Source organism: Lynx canadensis, chromosome D4 (genome assembly GCF_007474595.2).
Source record: "Lynx canadensis isolate LIC74 chromosome D4, mLynCan4.pri.v2, whole genome shotgun sequence".
Lineage (NCBI taxonomy): Eukaryota > Metazoa > Chordata > Mammalia > Carnivora > Felidae > Lynx > Lynx canadensis.
Genome location: NC_044315.2, coordinates 32,511,246 through 32,539,091, shown reverse-complemented (window position 1 = coordinate 32,539,091; position 27,846 = coordinate 32,511,246). Strand labels below are relative to the sequence as shown.

General features: G+C 37.1%; 1 protein-coding gene and 1 long non-coding RNA gene across 11 annotated transcripts in view; one reads left to right on the top strand and one right to left on the bottom strand.

The window, feature by feature from the left end:
* Positions 1 to 27,846, bottom strand: part of KDM4C (lysine demethylase 4C) — a 437,278-nt gene that overhangs the window by 168,415 nt on the left and 241,017 nt on the right. For all 10 annotated transcript variants that reach the window (XM_030294149.1, XM_030294152.1, XM_030294153.1 and 7 more), the window contains 4 exons: positions 21,091 to 21,284; positions 18,112 to 18,350; positions 15,402 to 15,715; positions 12,160 to 12,268 (listed from right to left, as the gene is read on the bottom strand). In XM_030294149.1, the coding sequence (XP_030150009.1) occupies positions 12,160 to 12,268; positions 15,402 to 15,715; positions 18,112 to 18,350; positions 21,091 to 21,284 (856 nt within the window). The remainder of the gene's footprint in view (positions 1 to 12,159; positions 12,269 to 15,401; positions 15,716 to 18,111; positions 18,351 to 21,090; positions 21,285 to 27,846) is intronic.
* Positions 2,735 to 26,641, top strand: LOC115499911. Its single transcript, XR_003964316.1, has 3 exons — positions 2,735 to 2,746; positions 21,496 to 21,503; positions 26,538 to 26,641. It is a non-coding gene; the product is annotated as an uncharacterized LOC115499911 (long non-coding RNA).

The window sequence follows — 27,846 nt, the reverse complement described above, 5'->3', positions numbered from 1 at the left end:
TGACAAAGCAGGAAAGAACATCCAATGGAAAAAAGACAGCCTCTTTAACAAATGGTGCTGGGAGAACTGGTCAGCAACATGCAGAAGGTTGAAACTAGACCACTTTCTCACACCATTTACAAAAATAAACTCAAAATGGATAAAGGACCTAAATGTGAGACAGGAAACCATCAAAACCTTAGAGGAGAAAGCAGGAAAAGATCTCTCTGACCTCAGCCGTAGCAATCTCTTACTCGACACATCCCCAAAGGCAAGGGAATTAAAAGCAAAAGTGAATTACTGGGACCTTATGAAGATAAAAAGCTTCTGCACAGCAAAAGAAACAACCAACAAAACTAAAAGGCAACCAACGGAATGGGAAAAGATATTTGCAAATGACATATCGGACAAAGGGCTAGTATCTAAAATCTATAAAGAGCTCACCAAACTCCACACCCGAAAAACAAATAACCCAGTGAAGAAATGGGCAGAAAACATGAATAGACACTTCTCTAAAGAAGACATCCAGATGGCCAACAGGCACATGAAAAGATGTTCAGCGTCGCTCCTTATCAGGGAAATACAAATCAAAACCACACTCAGGTATCACCTCACGCCAGTCAGAGTGACCAAAATGAACAAATCAGGAGACTATAGATGCTGGAGAGGATGTGGAGAAACGGGAACCCTCTTGCACTGTTGGTGGGAATGCAAATTGGTGCAGCCGCTCTGGAAAGCAGTGTGGAGGTTCCTCAGAAAATTAAAAATAGACCTACCCTATGACCCAGCAATAGCACTGCTAGGAATTTATCCAAGGGATACAGGAGTACTGATGCATAGGGGCACTTGTACCCCAATGTTCATAGCAGCACTCTCAACAGTAGCCAAATTATGGAAAGAGCCTAAATGTCCATCAACTGATGAATGGATAAAGAAATTGTGGTATATATACACAATGGAGTACTATGTGGCAATGAGAAAAAATGAAATATGGCCCTTTGTAGCAACGTGGATGGAACTGGAGAGTGTAATGCTAAGTGAAATAAGCCATACAGAGAAAGACAGATACCATATGGTTTCACTCTTATGTGGATCCTGAGAAACTTAACAGGAACCCATGGGGGAGGGGAAGGAAAAAAAAAAAAAAAAAAAAAAAAAAAAAGGACGTTAAAGTGGGAGAGAGCCAAAGCATAAGAGACTGTTAAAAACTGAGAACAAACTGAGGGTTGATGGGGGGTGGGAGGGAGGGGAGGGTGGGTGATGGGTATTGAGGAGGGCACCTTTTGGGATGAGCACTGGGTGTTGTATGGAAACCAATTTGTCAATAAATTTCATAAAAAAAAATAAATAAATAAAAAAAATAAATAAAGCCTGTCATCTACCAATTACCAGTCTGTGGTCCTGGACAAGTGAATCAAAGTCTCTGAGCTCACTTTTCTCAACAGTAATAATGATGATAATACCATCTATCTTCAAGAATTATAAATAACAATTGCTAATAATGTGTTCAATAGGAAGAAAGTAGCAAAGTCAATTCTCACATTGTGGTAGGGATGGGGAAAAGAAAACTCCTGAAAGAAAGCTGGCCTATCTTTGGAAAAACTAGCTGGCAACATGATACCAAAAGGAGCTTATTCCAAGCATCAAATCAAAGATAGTAAAAGAGTGAGCACATGAATCTCACTATATGCTAGGCAATATGACAGATGCTGATAATTAGAAATAAAAACAACAAGTCTTTTGCCTTCAAACAGTTCAAAATTTCTCTTGGGAGAAATCTCCAATTTCTTAAACCATTTCATTAATGGCATCTATAATACAAACTCAAAAACTGGTTAAATAAGGAAACCAATTTGACAATAAATTTCATATATTGAAAAAAAAAACTGGTTAAATAAGATCTCTAAGCAAAGAACCACTAGCATGTTGCAATTTATCTGCCAAAAAAGTTCCCCTTAGCTAAAGGTCAGCCCTGGTCATCTGTGTTAAAGATTAGCAGAATCCTGAGACATTTTGACCCAAGCACCGACACGGGAATTGCACAGCAGATCAAACAGCTGCTAAGGAAACAGAAAGAACTTCATTCAGAGCTTCCAGCACACCAATTACTAGGAAAACAAGTGCACTGGCTACTTGAGAGAAGGCACAGAAGTAAGAAGACAAGGCGGTAAATGTTCATTCTGCCGTCCCACATCCAAAGTCATCAGGTGGTCCTGCCAGCTATACTACTTGCTGTTCTTCAAACATGCCACACTAAGCCCCTCTTGAGGTTGTACTCAGTGTTCTCTCCCAAGAAGATTCTTACTCCGGATCCTTGGCTAACTTACTTACAAGCATTATAAAGATGTTTCCTCAAGAAAAGACATTAGCAACTATGGCAATATGTGAGTAATATTCAAACATGTCCACATATCATAGCAAACCTTTTTTCCTTAAGTTTCTACTCCTTTTTATTAGCACAGCAAAAAAAAAAATCACTACATGGTTCAATCTTGAAAATGCTTCTCCAACAAAACATGAATAATAAAACAATGGAATATCAGCATAGACTTTAGAGATCCCTCTGATACATATTTTTTTAAAAAAGTTACCTCATAATTTTTTTTAAACTGGGAAACTAAGAACCAGAAAAGAGAAAAGGAAAAAAAAACCACACAATAATATACAGAATTAAAATTATGATAAAGTGAGCCACTTCCTACTCACTCCCTAGGAGCCTTTGACATGTCACTTAACCAACCCCCACCCCGAGCCCCAGCAGTGAAAAGTCCCCTCTTAAAATCCAGGATGATGGTCCCCAAGTATCAGCCTGCACAACACTGCCAGCTCAGCACTAAGTTTTCAGTAGTCAGAGGCAAAACAAAGAAAATGAAGACAGTAAAGTAATGATAAAATTAAATTTTAAAATCTATGTAAATTTTGCAAACTTTTCATGGTTTTTCTTGATCTTCATAGTCAGTTTCACAACCAAAAGGTGGAAATAGAAATGCAGAATATATGGTATAGCATATGGGATAATTCAATGGTCTATCTTTGTCTCCAGGGAAAGTGGGTTGTGTACAAGCATAAGGAAATATAAAGCAATATATTAAGTTGTATAAAATTGCAGTTTCTGTAGATAAAAAAAATCAAATACAGTATTAGCAATTTCACACATTTCAACCCAATACAATAATTTATTTTTCTAAAGAATGGAATGAACCACACAATTGTAGTATCAAAAGCTGTCCCTCAGATGTTTCTACCAGACTTTAAGAATAACAATATCCACATGAATTCAAAAGAATCAAAGTCTTGACTATCATTTTACAATCCCAGCACTTTCAGCACAGACACCCAATCATAAGACTTGATGCCAATTGTCGCTTAGAAAAGTTCCAAGATTTTTCTAAAATATACAGAAAGCAACCATATAAGTTAAAAGCTAGGATTTTTCCCTCTAATTCAATCAAACCCTTATGAAGCCACTAGCATAACAAGAGGAAGGTGTTTTTGATTTTTATTCCCCATATTGTAGTAAAAAGTCAACGCCATTGGGGCTGCCAATGGAATTTACTGACAGTGAAATCAAGCTAAACAGACAATGTCCAACTATTATTACACAGCCGAGTGCTAGATAAAATATCCATTAAATCTGAGTGCCAACAACATTTAATGTTTTATGTCCACATAATGCAGGAAAACATTGGCTGTGACCTATCAATACACATTCCAAGCCAATCTACCTAGTAATCTGCTGAAGTTGCTGTTTTATTACTTAAACAGACAAAAATACAACCATGCTTATTATGAAAGTGTCATATTACCTCAAGCTAATAAGAATTGATGGAACAAAGAGATCATTATGTAAAAATTAATAACATTTGGAGCATGACATGCAACAGTCATAAAACAGCATTTGTTTTTTAAAATGGGCAGAGAATTTTTACAGAGGGGAAACACTGTGGATGAGGGATATTCTTATATTTCACCATTTTGCTTTTCAATGAAAGGCTAACATGGAGCAAGAGACTACAGAGGATACTCTTCTATTATATTTTCATAGAATTCAAGTTTGAATGAAACTTTAGAGTTTGAATAAAACTTTAGTACTACTAATCCAACCATTTCATCAAACAGATGAGGAAACATATGATGAACCTTAGACTTTTCTTTGTTCTCCAAGGCACATGGCTATTAACAGCCAAAGGAGAGACCAGAACAGGGTTTCAGATTGTCCAACATAAACAGAGTCATGTACCCATTACCGCCTGGCAAAACAAAGAGACAAAAGGGTGCTCTCAATATTTAAAATAAAATTGTTATCTAACTTAATACTTAAATAATATTTGTAAAGTTTGAGTCAGTAAAAGACGTCACTATTAAATTTGGTCAGGATATCCACTTAATCCTTGAAATAAAACAAATAAAATGAAGAGTGGCAAATCTATACCAATTCTGCTAGACAGGAGGGAGTTGCAGCATGCCAGGGACTGGAGGGCATAATTCTCCCCCAAAACAACTACCTACCAAAGGTAAAGTGAAACAGCCCATTCTAAATAATATCCTTTTGTTTGAGGGACAATTGCAAAGTGCCCAAGAACCAGCTTATACCCTAGCAGTACTGACAATGACTAAAGGGCACTGGCTAAATTTCAGAAAATACCACAGAAAATATCAGGCAATCCCAAAAGGAAACAAAAATCACCAATAAAGTGAAATCAGTGGGTAGTTCTAGTTATGGGAAAATGTGCTTCAGACCGATTTAGCATGCAATTGCATCATAAACATGAGCACTTTAATAAAAGGAGTGTGAAACAGAGAAAACCATTTGGGAAAGAAATCAAATTTTGTCAGACTTGCGTTCCTGAGTACTTAAACGTATACATTTTATTCTTTAAAATAACTGAAAACCTAGGTTAAATGGGTTAACTAGTGGTCAAGCACCAAGAATAATCTATAATTAAAGCTGCAATTTCCATCTTTTCCATCTCTATATTTAAATATTTAATTCATTACTAAATGAATTATGATATTAATATAGACACACTGTCCAAAAAAATAAATTGCTGTAACATTGCCTGAAATACACTCCTAATCTAACCCTCAGGGCATGCAGACATTACAGAGATAGGGATCAGGGTCTAAGCTGTCATTAATTTCAAAGAGATGCACAGCAGCTCATTACCATACTCTGCTTGCTGAATTGCTGATTTATAAAGAGTTATACAGACAGTTCAGATTAGAGAAAATTAGAGCCATAGCAAGGCTTTAATCTGAATCTTGTCAATTTTCAAACTTGTAGGTGGGGTCACCTTTGCACTTGGGTAAACATGGTACTCTAGAAATTAAAAAATTATAGGTGAAGAGTTAGAAATAAAAATTTAGTCCACTGGGGATGAGTTTAACATATCACCACATGTCATTTCAGGGTATCTGAAATGCCAAAAATCCATTCCTGAGCGTCTAAATTAGAAATCCTGATCATCTGTGACCAATCCTCATGTTTCACCCAAGAAGAAACTGAGGCCAAGCTCATTCAAAAAGCTGATAAGGGACAGTGAGGCCAGGAGATTAGTCAGACTATTTTTTGTCCAGTAGTAAACCAGATTCCACTTCAGAGTGGGTTCATAAGATTTTGCAATTGCTTCTGCTCAATGCCCTGGAAACATGAAGAGCCAGAGCCTACTTTTATTTTAAATTTCTGACTTGGGATAAGAGGTATACATTTGATGGCAGTCCTATGGTTAAAAATTTGTAGGGTGACCTTCTCTTATTATGCTATCAACCTTTCCCCACTCAAGCCCAGACCCAGGTGGCAAGCCCTCTTGTCCTCTGCCTGTGACTATGGTCAGTTCAGGTTGTTTTTCCCTAGTACACCCTTAATAAAGGGTACAGGATTTTGAGAGCCCATCTTTGTGTGTCTGAGGAATCCTATGAGGTCTTAACTCTGATTTCTAAGCTTCCACTCTTGTCCTGGCATATTTCCCCCAAATAGCCACAGTATTAGCTCTCTCCTACCAATCTACATGTCATTATTCTCTGAATGCTCTCTAGATTTCTCTCATTTCTTGAGAGCTCAGCTATCACCTTCCACCTGCTCCTCATAACCATATCACAACAACAAACATTTGTTACGTGCCAAATACTATTCTGAGTGCTTTACAGTAGTCTTTTAACCCTCAAAACAACTCCATGTGGCAGATGCTGCTATGATCACTACTTTGTAAACACATCTGCCAAAGCATGGAGGATCTCACAGTTAACAGAGAACTGGAGCCAAGTGACCATGACTGTAGACATGGAGAAATACTTTCCATGATTTTGTCCCTGATATGTTATAAAGGTCATTGTTTTATTGTATCAATTGTTTCTGGTTCTTTTGTAACTGTAAGATTATTTGGTAATCTAACCCATCACACCTTGACACTCTATGTCTCTTTAAAATAGTTTTTTGCCCAAATTATAAGAAATGTGTTTGAATATGCAAAATTAACCAACATAGAAAGCAAAATTAAAATCACCTGATAACAATCTTGTATATATTTTCTTTTATTTCATTTTAGAGACAGAGAGACTGAGCGGGGGAGAGGCACAGAGGGAGAGAGAGGGGGAGAGAGAGAGAGACAGAGAGAGAGAGAGAGAGAGAGAGAGAGAGAGAGAGAATCTTAAGCACATTCCATGCTCAGCACAGAGCCTGATGTGGGGTTCGATCCCACGACCCAGGGATCATGACCCGAGCCAAAATCAAGAGTCAAATGCCCAAGTGACTGAGCCACCCAGGATCCCCAGGAATCTTTTATATTTTCTTATAAATTTTCAATTTTATTTTCACAGTCCCCAGGAAAACTCCACTGGCAGCATTAGTGCATCAACTCCAATACCCATCAACAATGGTGGACATCATTGTGTAAAGTAGTACTGCATTAGCCACTACCATGTTCATGACATCTCTTCTGTGTTTATAGGGCTGTCCTTAGTTTGTACTTACTTTAAAAACATTAACCTTATCAATTCACCAAGGGACTTATGTGCATACTAGGTACAAAAGCAGTAAACATCTTGAAAGTCAACAGTAGGAGAAGCTGGAAAAGTTACATTGGAAACTAATGTAAATGTGAAAGAAATGCATACATACACATGTATGTATGCAGGATGAGAGCTTCAGAGAACAAACAATGAACCATGAGGGGTCAAGCAGGGGGGCTGACAAAATTCATGTTCAGAATATCAGCGTAGCAGAAGGTCTGGAGTCCAGGTCAGCACAGTTAAAGGTCTGCTGATGAAAACCCTAACAATAGGGGAAGGGAATAAAAAATAAGATAAAAACCGAGAGGGAGGCAAACCATAACAGACTCTTAAATACAGAGAACAAACTGAGGGTGGATGGGGGGAATAGGGGAGAGGGGAAAATGGGTGATGGGCATTGAGGAGGGCACTTGTTGGGATGAGCACTGAGTGTTGTATGTAAGTGATGATTCACAGGAATCTACTCCTGAAACCAAGAATACACTGTATGTTAGATAACTTGAGAATAAATCAAAAAATAGTAATAAAAAGAAAAGGAAAGTTCAGTACTTTCTCTGTTGCCATAAGTCACACATGCTGTAAAGGGGAACAATTAGAAAACAGAGAAAAAATAAAAACGTGACACTAAGAAATAAACCCCATTTTAGTGTATCTCTTTCAAAATGCTTACATAACATAGTATATATAAATATATATTTATATATGTACATATATACACATATAAAATGTCTTTTCCTCCCAGATGGTATAGTTTTGCTTTCTACTAACAATAAAACATGAATATTTTACTTGTCAAAAAAAAAAAAATCCTAATCAGCAAAAGCATGAGGAGTTAAAAATTTTTGCATCTGGAATGACTTCAAACTGGGAAGAAAGGCAACAAATACATATACAAACTGAGGTGCTAGGTAAGCAACTATCCCAATGGGAATATCATTACTCTGGGAGCCCTCAGGTCTCCAAAGCATTGGCCATGTCTACAATGTATCAGCTTCATTTTAACTTTGAGCACATCCTAGGATTTGGCACAGTGATAAAGAAAATTCTAATACAGTCAGAATACAAAATTGGGTTAGCTGACATATATATTTCTCCAGCTAATTAAAACTGCATGTTTTCACATACATATATACTTACAGAGAATATTTCCTGGATTGAAATTTACATTTTCCTTTAATATGAAAGCGTATTAAATATTAAAGTATTTGACTAATGGCCGATTTCAAAGTTACTGATCACCAGGCCTTTCCTGCTCTTGTATCCAGAGGTGATTTAAGCCACAGTGATTAACTAACCTTGGACTAGGCAGGGGAGGCAAGATGAAAGGAATGAGAGCAGGGAGACAGACACACAGACAATGAAGCACAATATAAGGTGACAAGTAGCATTCTAAAGCCAAGTAAGTATAGATATAATAGGACAGCAGAGGTAGGAAAGGAGTAAGTGGTGAGCAGAGAATGATTCCAAGAAGGAAAAGGGTATCACAGGGAAAGCAATAGTTGGGGGAAGCATGTGGAAATAAAAAGCAGTAGATTATATTCAGGAAGAAAAAAAAAGTTGTCTAAACGGAAGAGAAGGAGGTTTCATGGAGGGTAGTTGAGAGAAACAAAGTTGGAGAGCAAAGCTAGTACTGGATCATGGTGGCCTTAAAGTCACTTATCCTATATCAAAGCTGGAATATTAAGGGAAATATGTGAGAGCCTTTGAGCATGCATCGTCACCAATCAAGGAAAAAGAAATACTGTGGCAGATTTCTAAGCTTAACTCTAGTGGGTCCATCCCCTCACTCTCAGTACTCCTGAGGTCAAGCAAGAGTATTCTTCTTAGAGCCTGCCTGGTTCATCCATGCTGCACACACTCACCTTCCCTACAGGCACTCAGCCATAAAGTGCTGAAGTTGGAGAATAGGAATATGCCATTATATTGATAAATTACAAGAGGAGGAGAGGAACACATAAGAAATGCTTCAAAAAAAAAAAAAAAAGAGACCCACCCAAGAGCTTTTCTTTCAAGTTTATATTTTAATTCAACATTTGTTTAATTACATTAATATACAGAAAAAATATACAATATTAATCCATGTTTCAGGATCACTTTGTGCAGCTGCCTAACTTAAGGAAAATGTAAATGGAAAACATTTCAGCTGAAAGAAAATTACCTGGGTGGCTCAGTCAGTTAAGTGTTTGCCTCTTGATTTTAGCTCAGGTCATGATCTCATGGTTGTAAGATCAAGCCCCGCTAAGATTCTCTCTCTCCCTCTCCCACTCATGTGTGCATGTGCACACTCAATCTCTCTCTCAAAAAAAAAACATATATATATATATATATATATATATATATATATAGAAAACCAGAGATTAGTAATTTCTTTTCAATTATAAATAATAAAATTCAGTATACACCTAAAATTTTTTTCCACTAGAAGAAGGAGGAGGAGCAGGGCAAGGAGGAGGGGGAGAAGGAGAAAGAGGATAAAAGGATGAATTTGATACTAGTTTTTATGTAAAGATGCTATATTCTAAATGGCATTCTTTTCTTATGTATCACCTCTCTGCTCTACCACCAACAACCAGTGTTTTGCTGGTAAGCATGGAAAATCTTCCAGGAAAGAACAGGCTGAGAGTCAGGAAATCCTTGCTGATTCTATAATTATTGGATCTGCCACTAACCAGAATGGTCTCTATAGTTTTAGGTCATTTGAATATCAAAGAGCTACTTCACTGTCTTTTGAGAAGAGCAAACTTAGAAATGACTCTTATCTCTTACCTGCACATAAACTCCCAGAGGTGCTGAATCAGTATTTTCCCCTTTGCTGCTTTTCTATTAAGGAGTCAAATTCAAGCTTCAACTGAGAAATGCTCATTTACCAACAGAGGATACTGACTGCTGTTTAGAGACACAATTTCTCAGATGCTCTAACCTAGTTATACTCCTGACTCACATACACACTTACTTGTGTATGAGGAATGCAAAAGGAGCCCAGTAGTTAGGGTAGGAAATTCCTAAAAGAAGCTGGATTTGGAGTTGTGTGCTCCCAAAGAGCACTAATCCCACCGTTCATCATTTTCTAATGATGACGATGCTCATTCACTTCCAACAGTACCAGACACAGAGGCAAAAGGCAAAGATAACATTCAAGGGCCCCATGATATAAATATAGTTGACCCTCAAACAACTTAGGAGTTAGGGGGGTCAAACCCCCACGCAGTTGAAAATCCACATATAACTTTGGACTTCCCCAAAACTTAACTACTAATAGCTTACTGTTGACCAGAAGCCTCACAGATAAACAATCAACCATATTTTGTATATTATATGTATTATATACTATATTCTTACAATAAAGTATGCTAAAGAAAAGAAAACTTTATTAAGAAAATCACAGGGAAGAGAAAATACATTTATGGTACTATATTTACTGAAAAAACTATATTACTATATTTACTACATTTATGGTACTGTATTTACTGAAAAAGTTCACTCATAGGTGGACCCATGCAACTCAAATGTGATGTTCAAGGGTCAAATATAATTTACTCCAGGACACAGAATATTCCCCCCATTGTTAGTTTGGAAGCTTGTAAAAGTATTTATTCATCACTAAAATTCTCCGATTTTTTTTCTTTTCAATTCTCAAAAATCCTCAGAGGATCCTTTTAATATGTCCTTAACGTATTAAAATACAGAGTATGCTACTGCAAAATCACAATCACCAATGTTGCAGCAAGACATTTTAACCTTAAACCCTTGAGACAACTTTGTAAACCAATTCGCTTATAAATTTTGTAAGCCATCCTGACTGAAATCAGAACTGCTCTCCATGTAGAAACTCTAAGCCAATTTAGATGGCCCACATCAAAATAAACGACCTGGGAAAATAATGACATGGGAAAAAGCAGTTTTCCTTGTATGTTAATATAGTTGATTCCCTTCCAAAAAGCTGTATTAAACATAGGCGATGATGGGGAAGGATAATTAAAATTCACAAGTATTGTAAGTAACATAGTAATTACCTTATACAGAATTGTCCTTTATCTTGACACTAAGAGGAAAATGGATTGTGCTGGGTATGACAAAGTAGGAGAAGGAAGAAACGAACATGATGATATATGGAAATAAATACAACTATGTTTCATTACTTCTGTTACTAGAGACAGAATTTTACCTTCGACTGGTGTTATAGAAAATGCTACAATCATGATCTGATCCCTACACTGATTATCTTTTTTTCCTAACTAAATATGGGGTATAAAAGAAGATAGTAAGTAAAAATAAAAAAATAAATCTGCTACAGATGTCTACTCTAATGACTGTATTTAAACTAAACAAGAAGACTGACCCCAAGTTTCACATTACTATGTTGACAGCATCTTCACAGGCATATGACCTCAACAATTTGTTCCAGTAAAGACAATACCTTGAAGGCAGGCTTTTTATAGAAAACCTTTTTAAATTGATCTTTTTAAAGATGGAAAAAATAAGGTCCCCCCCTGATGCTATGAAACACTTGCAAGTAAGAAATAGCTAGTCAGTGATCTGATATTTAACTGAAGACAACAAAAAGGCATTTTTAGAAAAAGAGAGAAAGAGGTAAAAAGGGTAACCAGGTAAAACAAACAAGTAAATATTACATCCAGGAATAGAAATTGGTTCACATCAAGTCATGTCAGTAAAATCTATTAAGGAGAAAAGATGTTTCACCACACACCAGGCATAACTGGATACACAGGTATTGCACATAGTTTCTTACACAAGATGATATTAATAATTTTGGAGGATTCAAGTTAAAAATAAAGACAATGTAAAAAAGCAACAGCGTGGTGACTCCAAGATTTGACACTTTTAGGGAAATGATTCCCAACTTCCTCTAGAATATCCTAAGGCAAATGTCAGAAAAGATTAATTTTATCCCATCATATAAAATGGGAAGACTTTGACTAGGAACATGGCTAGACTAGTGGAGCAAGTATTTACCCTTAAAATCCAAATTCCTTTTGTCTATAAACTGTTTACTACTTATGATCTCTTTATGGTATGTATTTGCAACTTGGTCAAATTTTCTCTCTACCAAGCAATTTTTTTAGACCAGTTTCTTACAACAAACAGACAGAATGACTGCTAAATGCCATACAGTATCCACAGAATAAACACTGAGAAACATCACACACTCACCTTCATCACTTGTTGCCTGCTGCTTCACCAGAGTCAATGGGGACCTTGCCGGAGGCTTACTAAGTGGATGGCGCCAACTTTTAGCAGTTTTGGTTTCTCCCTCTATTCTCTGGTCACAGAGCAAAAATAGAGGAGAAATACTCACAGTTAAAGACTTGTTTTAAATGGAAAACTATGGTTCACAACAATTTATGACCATTTAATTATAAAGAATTATTACACTTATTTACCTCCTGGAGAATTAGTCCTTTATTTTAAAAACCTTAAGCCTTTAAGTCAAAAGAAATAGGAATCCATTCTATTAGTTATTTTACCAAGAGATCAATGATCTATCCTTCCACCGTACATTAAAACACTATGTGTGGTATAGGGTAAGCTTATCAAGCTTGCAATTAACTCAGAACTTAGCAAGTTTTCAAAAGTTCTTTCAAACTAATCAAAATTTAGGATTACATATTTGTAACAATACAGAACCGTAGCATTGGGTTACCTCTACGCTAGCCACATGACTATACGGCAGGTTATTTTGCTTTCTATCCTCACTCAGATAGCATTAATGCTACAGTGAGCCTGGATACTTCTTTCCATTCGGAAATAAATCACCACTTCTCTGAGGATCAAATAAGATTTTAAGGTTTTTTTTTTTTTTAATACAGCACATTACTGTCATCTTGAAACCACTTAAATTTTACGTAAAATTTTTCATCTGGGTCTCTCTAAACTATACTTTCCTCCCAAAGGTATGTGCAAAAGACATATGCACCCTGACATCTTCCAGATAGAACCTACTTACAAGCTTTCTTGCACATGCAATCTAAAAGGAAAGAAGGACTGAAGGAAGATGGATGGATGGATGGATGGATGGATGGATGGATGGATGGGAAGGAGGGAGGTGTTCAGAGAAAGACTTTGAAACTAAAGGGTTTGTATCAACAGTTGACTAGGAAAGAAATGAGTCTCAGAAATGTCCCTGTAAGTTGATGAAGCAGTGGCTGGAAGTAGAGAAACTACATTGATATCTGAAATCAAAATGGATTAAAAGAAAATGTGTGCAACATTCTAATCAAAGATGGAAGTAAAGAAAGGATGTCAAAGTAATATAGGATGAGATTTATCTGTGGTTTATACCAGCTAAAAATTAATAAGAAATATTTATCAAGTCCTCACTATGTGTCACATTGTTCTAAGAGCTGAACTACAGCAGAAAAAATTACACCATGTCCCAGCTTTCAAGAAATGTGCATTATAGAGGAGAAAGGCACAGACAATAAAAAAGTAAAAAGTATATATTTATCTGGTACTATTAAGAAATATGCAGTAAAGGAAAAAAAAGGGCATGAAAAGAGATGGGAGGGAGTTATTTTATACAGGGTATCAGAGAAAGCCTTTCTGACAAGGAGACATCTGAGTAGAGTCTTGAGTACACTGTGGGAGTTCTCTGGCCTCGGAGGAGTATCTGGGGCAGCAGGAACAGTATGCATATGGGGACATAGTCAGTGTATTCCAGGAAGAGCAGGAAGCCCAGTTATAGATGAACAGAGAGATGGACAGAGACATTGTTCAAAAAATAACTCAGTATTTCTTGGGAAGACTGACTAAAGATGACTGCTGCAAGCATGCACACAGCATTACACTTCATACTAAGAAACATCAGTAAAAACCATACAAGAACGAAAAGGGACCATATTGCTTAGAAAGTCTGCCTGACACCACGGTGTGAGAAAAGAACATGACACAGCTAATGCTGACAAGGGGCAAACCAAGTCACCCAGGCCTCAACAGCAGTGTTTGCTTTCCCATGCAAGCAGTCTTTGTTCAGTGAAATGATAAGGATGAAGGTTAAAGGCACCAAGGATAGAATTACCTCCACTGAAAACAAGGAAACAGAAAAGGTACTTTCAGTTCCATTCCAGCTTAAAGAATGTGAGTAAATGTAATTTAAACAGGCATTTGACTCATTCACCATTCCGCAAAGAATCCCAGTATCTGCTCAGCTGCACTTAATCCCCAAGTGATATTAAGTTGTAAATTTTGTTTATTATTATGTGAATACTATTTTCAAATTTCCCTTAGCAACTGTTTCAAATAAATTAGACCATATTTTCCTATTCCTCTTATGTTTTGGGTAAATATTTAATAGTTCAGTAGGATAACAACCATGCATAAAATGGTAAAAGTTATTGGGTCATATTAGCAAATTATCTATATTTTATTTGATATTCTAAAACTACTATGAACAGAGTATTCCAAGCTGATTTCCTTATCTAAACTCCCTTGTTACTCAAAGATGTGAAAAGACCTGTGGTGATTTGAAATGAGCAAGAGCAATCAAGAAGTGGGCCTGTTCAGTGACCAGTTCAATTTGTCAGTCCCAACAATTGAGGCTTTTCTTACTTGTGTCCTTGAATTCCCTCATCAAGGTGTACAGGTCAAAATAGGGTAATGAATTCTGACAATAACTATACACAATCAGAACCTTCCTGGTCTACTCACAATCTCCTGGTTAAAGCAACAGTTTATACAAAAAGCATATAATACAAACACAAAAGAACATATGAAAAACAGGGAGGCCCTAGCAAAGAGTAGGATGGGGTGGCTTGTAATCAAGAGGGGTCTTGAATTTTCCATGAGGCAAAAGGCCTGTTTCTGGCAGTGGGTGGGACCAGAGAGGTCAGTCAGCTCCTAGAATTAGAGCCCAAGAGGAGTCAAGGGAAAGCACAACCAAGCGAGTTAAAAGAGGCTATGGGAAACCTGGGACCCAGAGGTGGCAAGAGAAGGTCAGAGCCCTGCAGGTGAATCATCTCCAGTGTGGTTAATATTACAGGTAACGGAACCATTACCTGTCAGTATCATTGTGATGTCCTACTATAGTTTTCCAAGAAGGTACTCTTGGGGGAAAATGGGGACACAAGATCTTTCTGTATTATTTCTTATAATTGCATATGAATCTATCTCAAAAAAGTTCAATTTTAGAAAAAGTTAAAGAGAAAGAAAATTAAGCTACAGCATATAGCCAAAAGCTCCATGCTTCTAAATTATCACCATATGAACCAGAGCTCACAAAAGGCTTACCTTCCAGTCATTGAAGGAAATATGATTAAGACCTGTAAATGTGAAATGTTATTTCCACCCTAAAGCAAGATTTCAATGCACATCATGCTGCTTTCAGAAACTACTCCACTACACAATAAATATAGAAGAAAAAAAAAGAAGAAGAAGAAGAAGAAGACATTGCCACATACACCAAGGACAGCGAGGCCATTTCTCTCTCCCCTGGGGATCACTGGGATCTCCCCAGGTTCGAGGCCACTCCTGCGGGTCTCCACATCACTCTCATCTCCCTCTATCAACACACTGTTACTCTCTGCCACTGAGAAGCATGACTCAGGTAACTTTGGCCATGGAAGCTTGGGTGGGTCTGATTCCTTGGATGTCACATGGCCACCAGATATGGAATCATCAGCTTCACTGGGATTTGAAGGTAGAATTACACCATAGGCTTGGTCATCCTTAATTTGTACTTCTTCTGGTATAGATGTGCTTAAGCAACTATTTCCTGAGGAGTGAAACAAAAGACTATTAGTAAATTTTACATTGAATTATTACTATATAGTAATTCTCACCTAAATTTCTGTCTTTCAACTCCCCTCTAAAGTCTCACAGATATGAGTGGGAAATGTCACTAAAGCACCATGGAGCCTTCATAGTTGTCAAGGTGAGATCTTGGAGTTTGGCAAAAGAATATACTTACAGACAAAATAAGAGATTAAAAAGGGGTTATGCTGCAGACCAATGTCAAAAGTAAGTACAATAATGATACTTATCCAAAGCAATAGCAACTTGAAATCTTTCTAAAAATAGGAAATATGATGCTAAGAGCTGCTTGCTACTAATGAAACATTCCAGCTCAGAGGATGTATGGAAAGAATACATGCAAGGCTGTGCAGATCCAAATAAGAAGTATGTCCTACACTAGGTCCTGTATCACACACTGATGGCATGTAAAGGGGAAAGGACATTATGAGCAAGTCTCTTCCACTGCCATCTCTACTTACCCCTCTCTCTCCCTTATAAATATTCATAAGCATCATTTCACATATCACATACTAGCTTTGATGCTTAATCCAGCCACGTTTTGTACTTAAGTGTTCTGCCAGATCTCAAAACCTGGAGGTCAAAATACAAGGAACCATGTAGCAACAGAACTAATAAACCTGGGTGCCCTTGGACTAAACCACCCAGGGACCCATCAAGTACTTAATTAAATCCAGTGTGATTAAAGACTATGGTAAGGGACTATAAAAAAAATCCATATGTATAGCATAACTGTGTTCTCTGCACTGCTTGCTATTCCTTTCCCCACCTTTTTCACCTTGCAATCTTCTATCCATTCATCACAAATTAATTCAGATATAACCTAGTCCAAGAAACCTTGCCAGGCCAGCCTCTAATCTGTTTGGAGTCTTTCCTTGGTATATCAGCAACACTCTAGGACTTCTTTCTTGTGGTGCTTACCACACTGGATTGTAATTATATGGTTGTCTACCTCTCCAATAAAGTATGAACTCCCTACAAGAAAGTCTATGATTTAACCTGTTTAAATACATATATTAAAGGGCAAAGGTAATGAAAATGGAGAAGCAGAAGAGAATCAAATTTGGACGATGATAAGGACTTTTTCTTTTACTCTAAGTGGAATAAGAGTATGAAGAAAGAAGGGACAAGACCTCACCTACATTTTTTTAAAGGATCACTATGAGTGCCATATGGAGAAGTAACTAGCATGGATAACTAGGAAGCAATTTCTGCAATGGTCCAGTTAAGAATAACAGTACCACAGGGTTCCTGGGCATCTCAGTCAGTTGAGTGTCTGACTCTTGATTTCGGCTCAGGTCATGATCCCAGGGTCATGGGATTGAGCTACACATCAGGCTCTACACTGACAGCACAGAGCCTGCTTAGGATTCTCTGTATCTCTTTCAAAAATAAAAATTTAAAAATTTAAAGAGATAATGGTACTTTGAACAAGGAGGAAGCAGGAGTGGGTAACTAGATTTGGGGGAGTCTCACAATTGAAAGACAGAATGGATGAGAAGTATGAGAAATTACTGATAAGCTCAATTAGTGGGGTGCCTAGGTGGCTCAGTCGGTTGAGTGTCTGACTTTGGCTCAGGTCATGATCTCACAGCTCGTGAGTTCGAGCACTGTGTTGGGCTCTGTGCTGACAGCCTGCTTCAGATTCTGTGTCTCCCCCTCTCTCTGCCCCTCTCCTACTTGTGCTCTGTCTCTCTCCTTCTCCCTCTCTCTCTCTCAAAAATAAATAAACATTAAGAAATAATAATAGTAATAAAAAAATAAGCTCAATTAGTAAAAGGATAAAAACTCAAACAAATATCAAATAGATACAGCGATTTCAGAGAAATACACTATTAAGGGGAAAAAAGCAAAGCAGTTGAGAGGTATAGATGATAACTTTAGTACAGAGAAACAGCCAGGGGGCTTATACCTACTATTTCACAAAACTAAATGACTTTCGTTATTATTTTTTAAAAACTTATTCTTTATTTTCTTCTTAAAATTAAGTTGAAAGCTAAGAATCTGCAAAGAATTATCTATAATTGGTTTTTACCATTGCATGTGATTTAAGAGAAGCTTTCCAAAAATGTATTCTATATTGTAAACTGAGTTGCACCCCCACAAAAAATTTTCATTTTAGAATCTTTTTTTTATTACACCAAATAGGCACTCTGCCTCAGAACTCCATCACACATAGCAGTAATGTTCCTGACTTTTACAACATCATTTGGCCTCCTCATTATTACTCCATAGCTTTAGATGCTCTACTGGTTAAGCTATGTGGAAAAGTAAGATACCAATCCTAGAGCACAGATTTAAGGCACCAGATCAACCACCTCAACACTTACACATGAACATAATTAGCCAGTTTCTCACCTGAGAGTTTGACATTATCTGATGAATTCTGATCTGGCTGCTTCCTGCTAGCACAAGCCTCTTCTTCTAAAGGAGATTCTGTGTTCCCCATCTTCACTGCTTCTTCTGATTTTTCACTGACCTTGAGGTCTTCTGGGTCTTGGTCAGGGGTGAGGCCCTCCACCCTATCAACTGCAGGTGACACTTCTTCATCCTCCTCATTCTTAAGCCTCTTAGAGTAAGAACCAGTGCACTGGAAACTATTAACAAGAGACACTGTGGTCAGAGCAGAATGTTTGCAGTGGACAGGATAAAACACATACCAATACAAACGTTATTATCACTTACTGAAAGAAGTGAAAAAACTAATAGCTTTTTCATCATTATGCAAAAATAATCTTCACAATTAGATTAGATTTGAAATTGAAATCTTAGTTTTAATAACAATTTACTAAAAGTGAAAATTAAAACAATTGTAAATAATTGATTATTAAATATTATTGGGAAAATGCCATTGCTAACATTTTATAACAATACTAAAAGAAGTCTGAAAATAAAAATAAAGTGAAAAATGATGACATGGGGAAAATAAATCAATGAAGAAAGCAAAAGGAAAAGAGGGGATCTCTATAACCTGCTGTTAAAATCTGAATAGATTATTTACATTCTAAAGTGAACACATCCCTGATTTTTGCATAATTCTGAAGTATGCATGAAAATCATTAAAATTAAATGCCAAATCATCATTAGCTAAAGGAATTAAGACAGGAGACAGGCTAAATATATGTATTTAACATCTTATATCTAACTCTTGTTTTCAGAGCGGATGCCATTTTAATTGTCTTATTCTCAGTATTTTCCAGAAAGTCACTTGATGTCTTTGTTGTAGATACCTTTTGTATAAGACACATTTGTGAGGCACTTGAGTGGCTCAGTCAGTTAAGCATCTGACTTTTGATTTTGGCTCAGGTTATTATCTCACAGTTCCAGGATATTAAGCCCCAAGTTGGACTCCATGCTGGGCACGAAGCCTGCTTAAGATTCTCTCTCTCTCCCTCTGCCCTTCCCCTGCTCACAGGGCATGCACACACGGGCTCTCTCTCATAAAAAAGACACATTTCCAACACTATCATTTAAGAATAATTACAACTAAAATCTAAGCAACATGTATTTCCATGTCCAAACACACACACACACACACACACACACACACACCCCACAACACTATGCACTATAGAAGTCAGAATGGGCAAGGTTCTGAGATAGAGGGAGTAGCCAAGGATAACCAACATAAATTAGCTTTGACTTCTACTTCTAATGGTACTGGTATCATCATCATCACTATCATTTTTATTGAAAACCCATGCATAGGCAACGTGGGAAATTGTCACATCACGAATGGCATAGTACTTGTAAAATAACATGGTTGATCTCTCTTTGAGATTTCAATAAATCATTCCCTGTTTTAAATTTCCTGGAAAGCAGAAAGTCTAGGATCAAGCCACAAGGCTGTGCATAATCAATGACCCCCTCTAAACATGAGGCTTTCTAACTGGGTGAGCAAAGTCCATTGATTATTTTAAGCTACGAAAAGGCATTTCAAATCTGTCCAATGTCATAGATCTATGTTCTCTGTCAACCCATAAAGGCCACTATAGTTAGTCACTAGAAGACCTATTCACCTAAAGTATTGTGTTTTCTATTCATTAAAGAACAATTCTCAAGATGTTCTATTGGTGTTTTTTCTGAACTCAGATTGACTATTGCCTCCTCCCACAGATAGGCTTTTTGGCAATGACTCTCTATATCAGTATTTCCCAAACATTTTTTAGTACAACCAGCCAATTATAAGTTATATATTTTAGACAGTGATACAACACACACGTACACACATGTTCACACATCATGAATTAATACTTACCCTTACCGCAGGGAAGGACTATGATACATTTTATTCTACTTTACTTCCTAATTTAAAAATGTTGTTCCTAACCTACTAAATAAATTTGAAAACCAACAGTTTGAAAATCACTGCTGTAAACTGCAGGGTAAAATAAGAACACCTGAGTTTTACTTTTGCTACTAATTCTGCACCTCAGGTATATCTCTTATAAAATGCAGAAGTGTGACTCCACGTGCTTAAGTTTCTTCCACCCACTACAATTCTAAAATAGCAGAAAATAAATGTCAGAGTAATAAAATAAATGCCAGAATTGTGGTCAAAGATTTGAAATTACATTGTTATTTAGTTAATGGGGGAAAAAAAGCTACAAATAAGCTACAGGTCCAAAAACAAGGGATTAAATACATGCAGGCACTAAATATTATGCTGAACCAAATCATTTAATTATATGAAAAAAAACACACAAAACTGGTAATCAAAGGGTTAACAGAGCATGGCCCCAATTTTGGAAAAGTATGTAATATTATATAATAAATACATATGTAAAGGATATCTACCAAATGTTAAAACTTGTTATCTCTGGATTATGATGTTATGGGTGATTTGGGATTCCTTCACTATTCTTTTTCTTATTTTACAAATATTCCCCAATGCCCAAATATTACTTTTACAATCTGAAAGAAAAACAATGAGTAATATTGGAGAACAAAAGTTTAACATAAACCAAGAAAATATAAGAGCCTGAAAATAAAAGTTGCCTGAGGACCTGAGCAACGTAACACACACCCTATTCAATGGATTTTAAAATAGCAAGATGCCCACCTAAAAGAAATGGCCCTGGCCATCCAGGACTGTTCTATATGCCATGTATAGCATGTCAGGAATATTCACAAACACATTATACCCCCCACTTCCTATATTCTACTTATTACACAGCTTACGAATTATACTTTCCCTCAAATTTTCAGTAAGATATTAAGTAAATTTATGATGAATAAACAGGAAAAAGCAAATACATAGTTTCTGAGAACATCACATTCAATGACCCATTTTTATTGAGTAGGTATAAGTGGAATGGGGTGGGAAGAAATCATTACCTCCTGGATGCTTTTCTTACTTTCCTCCTCCTCTGCAGCCATGCTTTTACTTCAGGTGTGGATTCTGGAGTAGGCCTTGTATGGTCAATGGTGTATATATCCTTTCCTTGCTTCCAAAGCTGATATCTGTCTGGCTGAAATTTCCTCACAAAAATATCCATTGAAATTTTCACCATGTCTTTCCTGCAGGTGCACTGAAACACAACAGGGATCAAATGCTTTAAACATTTTACTGGCTACATAAAGTCACACCGAGTCATACTTTGTACCATACATGAATACTCACTACATACTTGAGGGTAATGTTTTACATTTTTTAACATTCAGTGAATGATAAATTCAATTTTTTCTGAATGGAGGTGATAACCTCTACATTCACATTTACAAATGAAAAAATAAGATGAGAGAATGCAGTACAGAGTTCATCAGGAACTGTGTATCAAGAACAACTGAAAATGAGCACACTTTTGAAAGCATGCCTGCAACAGAACAATTACCCTCTCATCATAAGTATGTATCAATATACTGAATGCTGGAAGGTCTATAAAGTTGAAAACCTAGGTTCCAATGAATAAAAGTAGCCAATTAATGTTTGATTAGAAAAATTCAATCAATGAACTGAGATAAATTTTCTCTGATATATACTTTAATCACATTTATGCCTGTTAATAAATATACTCTCACAAATTAACCAATAATTAGAGCAAAAAAATGACTTCTCTTCTATGTCTTATCCATAAGACACTCATCACCATCTCTTTAAATATATAACTAAGAAAAACGAATAGTGTTAAGGACAGAAATTCAAAGAAAATATTATTTTAAATCTACCAGAACTTCGATTATTGTGAATACATAGTCAGAAGTTCTATCTTATAAAACAAGTTTCTTATAAAGACTTCAAAAGGTTAAACTGTGTCTAGGCCAAGATGCCATGTAACATGGCAGATATCATTCAAATGGTGGTACAGAAGTAGTCTCAAAGATGTAACTAACAGGCCCTGACAATCCCTGGCAAACATGGCAAGAGCCTGGTTGATTCAACAGCCTTGAAACAATAAGTCTCTCAATATTTTGGTGATAAAATCATCATCTCCATCCAAATTAACTTCAAAGCCTTAATTTTCCAGCCTGTACTAGCTACCCCTAGAGTCCAAATCTTGACAGATACAATGCTTTGAAAGTTCAGGAAACACCCTACAGTCAACCTGCCTAAAATAACTTCTTCAGCTGTAAACAAATATTCTGTAATCAATGATACCATGATTTTTCCATTCTCCTACATTCACAGTCAGCATTTCCCAATCCCTCCCTTCTCCTCTACTGTCATCACCCTGTCATCATCTGCTATTAGACCTTCCTTTTAAATGTCTCCTGAGTAAAGTCCTTATCCAGACTCCTTCCATCTTTACTTGCAGACAATACACCCTAGCAAACAAAACTAATTCATTTCTCTGCCTGCAGTAGCTCCTAGCACCAATTCACTCTTACAGCTACCACTTTAATCCCCCTCACATATCTTGTAATCTTTCATTTCTGAGTTCAACTGTAATCTAACTTCCTCTACCGTTAGAATAAAGTCTAGACTCCTAAGTCTGGCATTCAAGGGATGCAAGATTTGACTCTGCCAGGGAGATTTACAAGTTTCTCTCCCATTGCAAATCAACATAAATACTCCTCTTCAACGCAAGGAATTGAAGAGAGCCCAAATGCACCAGACGTTTCCTTCACTCAGTACCTCTGTTCCTACCAGAATGCCTTCCTGCTCACTGTTCTGCTATCTGCACTCCCCCCCCCACAAAAAAAACTCATCCTAAACACTGTAAGTTGTACCAATTATTCCTCTGAATGCAGTAATGTTTAACTACAACTCTGTTTTATATTATTAGTTAGGAATAGAGAAAGTTCTACAACATTTTGCTATAATTATCTTGGGTTAGAAATATGGAAAATGGAAATCCTGAGAAATTTTAGGATATTTTGGTTTAAAATGCAATCTTTTCACTAAAGGTAGAACTAGCAAGGGTAAGGTCTTAGGGTACTGAGACTTATTACAGAGTCATGACTATTTGTTCCTATCTCCCAAAAAGTCAAATTCATGTTAGCATTTATACTAAAAACAACAATCTAACTTAAAGATGAAAACACTTTAAAATTCAACAACTTTCTAAGACAGAAAATATTAATTTAGTTGTTTGAATCTTAGAATTGGAATTTTCACATAACCACAATAAATGATAAAATACTTAACACACCCAAACTGAGGTATTCCTTTAACATATTTTCTTCATGACACACAGGATGGCTAATTAATTATGAAAAAAATACTTTCATGTGCAAATGTCTGACAAGGAAGGCTTTGAAGGTAGGAAAAATGTGGGAAATGATTCTGCTTTTCAGTCTATTTATAAAAATTAAATGCTAATTAGGAAGGAACTAAGGAAAGAATGCCTTAAAATAAGAAAAGCCTAATAGCAACTTGATATGGTTGTTATGATTATGAGGGTGTTAAAGGTTGAATTGTGACCCCCTCAAATAGTATGCTGAAGTGCTCACCCCAAGTATATCAGAATGTGATCCCATTTGGAAACAGGGTTATGGCAGAAGTAATGATTTAAGATCATACTGGAGTAGGATAGGCCTTTAATCCAATAGGACTGGTATCACTATGAGAAGAGACACAGCACACAGGCAAGAAGGCCATGTGAAGATGAAGGCACAGACTGGAGTAATATATCTACAAGGCAAAGACCACCAAGGATTAACTTCCACCACCAGGAAGAGGCAAGGAAGGATCTCAGGGGGAGGACAGACCTTCTGGCACCTTGATTTTGGACTTCCAACATCCATAACTGTAAGACAACACATTTTTGTTGTTTTAAGCCATCCAGTTTATGGTGCTTTGTTACAGTAGTCCTCAGAAACAATACAGCCTTAGAAAAGTAATAACAAAGTTTTGGTACTGGCAAGCATTACTGCTGAACAAATGCCTAAAAAAATGTGGAAGTGGCTTTGGAGAAGAAAAGGGTAAAGAAACTTTGTCAACATAAACAATACATATATAGTCATGAACAGAATGTTGCTAGACATATAAACTTTGTTAAAGTTGCTTTCGGCAAGGTATCAGATAGAAACGAAGAACACAGGGGCACCTGGGTGGCTCAGTCAGTTGAGCGTCCGACTTCGACTCAGGTCATGATCTCATGGTTTGTGGGTTCAAGCCCTGGGTCGGGCTCTATGCTGACAGCTCAGAGCCTAGAGCCTGCTTCGGATTTGATGTCTCCTCTCTCTGCGCCTCCCCCACTTGTGCTCTGTATCTCAAAAATAAATAAATGTGAAAAAAAAGAAAAGAAAAAGAAACGAGGAACACAGTATTGGACGCTGGAGCAAAGGCGATCTCTTGATCTCTGTTATGCAGTGGCAGAAATGTGTTCTTCTGTTGGGCGGCAGGTAAAGCTTGTAAGTGATGAGCTTGAATATGTAGCTGAGGATGTTTCCAAGGAAAGCATGAAAGGTGGATCTTGTTTTTTTGCTGTTTATTGTAAGATTGAAGAGGGAAGAAACAAAATGATGAAGGAACTGCTAAGCAAAAACAAACATGTCAGCCTATCCACCTAAGTGTGCTCTAGAGACCAGGCCAATGGTTTGTTAGGACAAACATCTGCTAAGGAGATTCAGCATGTGAATTACAGATCAACTCAACCATCTCAGAAGAAGCCTGGACTAGAGATGTCGTTACCCTGGAAAGAAGTGTGGAGGACCTTTCTGTCTGATGGCTTGGGCAGCCATGAACTGCACAGAGAGCCAACACAGTTTTTGAGATTTTTATACCAGCAAAAATGTTGCTACCCTGGACTGAAAGGAACAGAGACAGAATGAAATGAAAGAAGAATCACTCCAAGGGAAAAGTCAGAGTAAAGAAGATTGAGCCAATAGGATCTGCTCAGGCTGTTATAGTAGCCTTAACAAACTAATATACTGGGGATTCAGAAAGATGCTGTCATGTTTTATGTAAGATACATTAATTGAGGGATTAAACCAACAAGAAAACACATGCATATTAAAGTTTTCTAAATAACAAAAATGCAACAAAAATTGCTATCGACTCAACAGTACAAAAAATAATATACAAATTATTCCTTTAAATATGTTAAATTATTCCTTTAAAATTCTATTTGGGTTTATAGTACCTTGGAAGATGAGAAAAAGAAGAAAATGATATCAATTTGATGAACTACAAGATCACACTATGATGCAGCATAGTATGGTACTTAAAAATCTGGATTCAAACCCCACCATCATTAGCTGTGTAACCTTAATCAACTTATTGAACCTCTCTGTGCCTCAGTTTTCTCATCTGAAAAACTGGGCATAAAAATTTTCACTAACCCAAGGGGCTGATAAAAAGACTAAACTTTTTGTACTTGTAAGGGGTGCTTGATCGCGGGTCGGTGAGATCATGAAGTTCCCATGCCAGAGACTAGGGAGCTGTGTGAAGCCATTTCCACCTCTCCCACACACGTGCCTGTGCACCACAATGATCCACCCCAATAAGCTAAGCAGCGCTGCCTAGTGGAGGACAGAGCCGTTACACCAAACCCATCCAACTGTGCCCTCTAAGCATATCCCCTAGAAAATCAGCACAGGTCACTCCACCTGCTTAAACTTTTCATTCTTGTAAAACAGTTACTCAGACTGCAATAAATGTTCTATCAGTGCCTTTTTTTAAAAAAAATAGGATAGGGGCACCTGGATGCCTCAGTCGGTTAAGCATCCAACTTCAGCTCAGGTCATGATCTCGCAGTTCATGAGTTCAAATCCCACATCGGACTCTCTGCTGACAGCTTGGAGCCTGGAGCCTGCTTTGGATTCTCTGTCTCCCTCTATCTCTGCCTTTACCCTGTCACACTCTCTTTCTTTCTCAAAAAAAATTTTTAATAGGATAAACCTTACAAAAATAGCCTAATACTGGTCTGACCACAAGAAAATAGGGGTTCCTAGTATTATTAAATCTGGCCTTACTGGGAAAGTTGAATCAATTGAGGAAGTAAGAATCAGGTTACCATGTCTATAGCCCTAGGAGTCAATAAGAACTGTGTAGTGGTTTTGAAGAATCAAGAGCAATCATGGACTTCTGGTTTACTGAGAGATACTATAAGAAAACTGAGTCCTTCTCATGGGTGGAACCAGTGCTGTGCACATCCAGCTCCTGGTTGGGACATATGTTGCAGTCATCTAAACTCCTTGCCTTCCATTTTCAAGTAATCACTAAAACTGAAGGCCCAGAAGTCCGGCATTTATGAGGGGAAATGCCATGACATAAACTTATCCTGCAAGATGCCAAAAGTAGGAAACTGTAAGGTAGGATTAGATGGGGGTGGGGGTTGAATTCATGTGACTTCTCCCCTATAACCAAAATGAAGGGGAGAGTTTCTTCTCAGTATAAGATCTCAGCATTTGCAACTATATGAACAGAACTAGAGGGTACTATGCTAAGCGAAATTAGTCAGAAAAAGACAAATATCATATGACTTCACTCATATAAGGAATTTAAGATTCAAAACAGATGAACATAAAGGAAGGGAAGCAAAAATAATATAAAAACAGGGAGGAGGACAAAACTTGAGACTCTTAAAGACAGAAAACAAACAGAGGGTAGCTTGAGAGGTTGAGGTAGGGGGGATGGACTAAATGGGTAAGGGGCATTAAGGAATCTAATCCTGAAATCATTATTGCACTATATGCTAACTTGGATGTAAATTTAAAACTTAATCAATTAATTAAAAAAAAAACAGCTCGCTATTAGCTGCCTCCATGTATGTAGTTTTGAGAGACATAAGATAATATCCACTTGAATCTCAGGATTATAAAGAGTAACTTCCCAGAAAAAAAGGAAATGTCCTCTTCTTTCTCACATACAATATTCCAATGAATGTTAACTACAGAATATACAGAACAGAAAGAATATACAGAACAGATAGAAAATTTTAAATTTAAAGAGAATTACTCTCTTTCCCAGAAATTATTAATTTTCCTTGGGCTGCCTCTGAGGCTCAGGCGGTTACACATCTGACTTTATTTCAGCTCAGGTCATGATCTCATGGTTCATGAGATCAAGTCCTGCATCGAGCTCTGTGCTAACAGTGAGGAGCCCAATTGGGATATATTCTCTGTCTCTGCCTCTGTCTCTCTCTCTCTGTCTCTCTCTCTCTGTCTCTCTCTCTCTCTCACTGCTCCTTCCTCACTTGTGTGTGGGAGCTCTCTCTCTCAAAATAACTAAATAAGCATAAAAAAGAAATTATTAATTTCCCAACAATTATGAAAAGGGCCCAATACATAGGATGAAACAGATTTACTGATTCAGGACAATCAAAGAGTGGGGAGGAGGCAATAATAGCAATTCTTGTCTCAAAGATTTAGAATTGTCAAAATAAAGCACATATTGTCATTTTCTGCTGACACCAGAGTTGTCAGTGTGTCTAAACCTAAGAACACTGTCCTTTGTAATAAGAATACTAACATGTGAGGGAGCTATTTCTATGGAGAGAGGACTGAGAAAGGTAAAGGTAGAGAGTGTGGCACACCACAATCATGAAAGAAAAGCACTCCCCCCAAAAGTAGCTGGAGAGAAAGATAGAGAAAGAGTGAAAACACAGGGAATGAACAAGAAATCTGTTCCCCAAAACCACTGATGGGAAGAAAGAGAGGGTTTCAATATCACAAGTATGCTATAAACAGTGTAGCACAGAGTCTGAA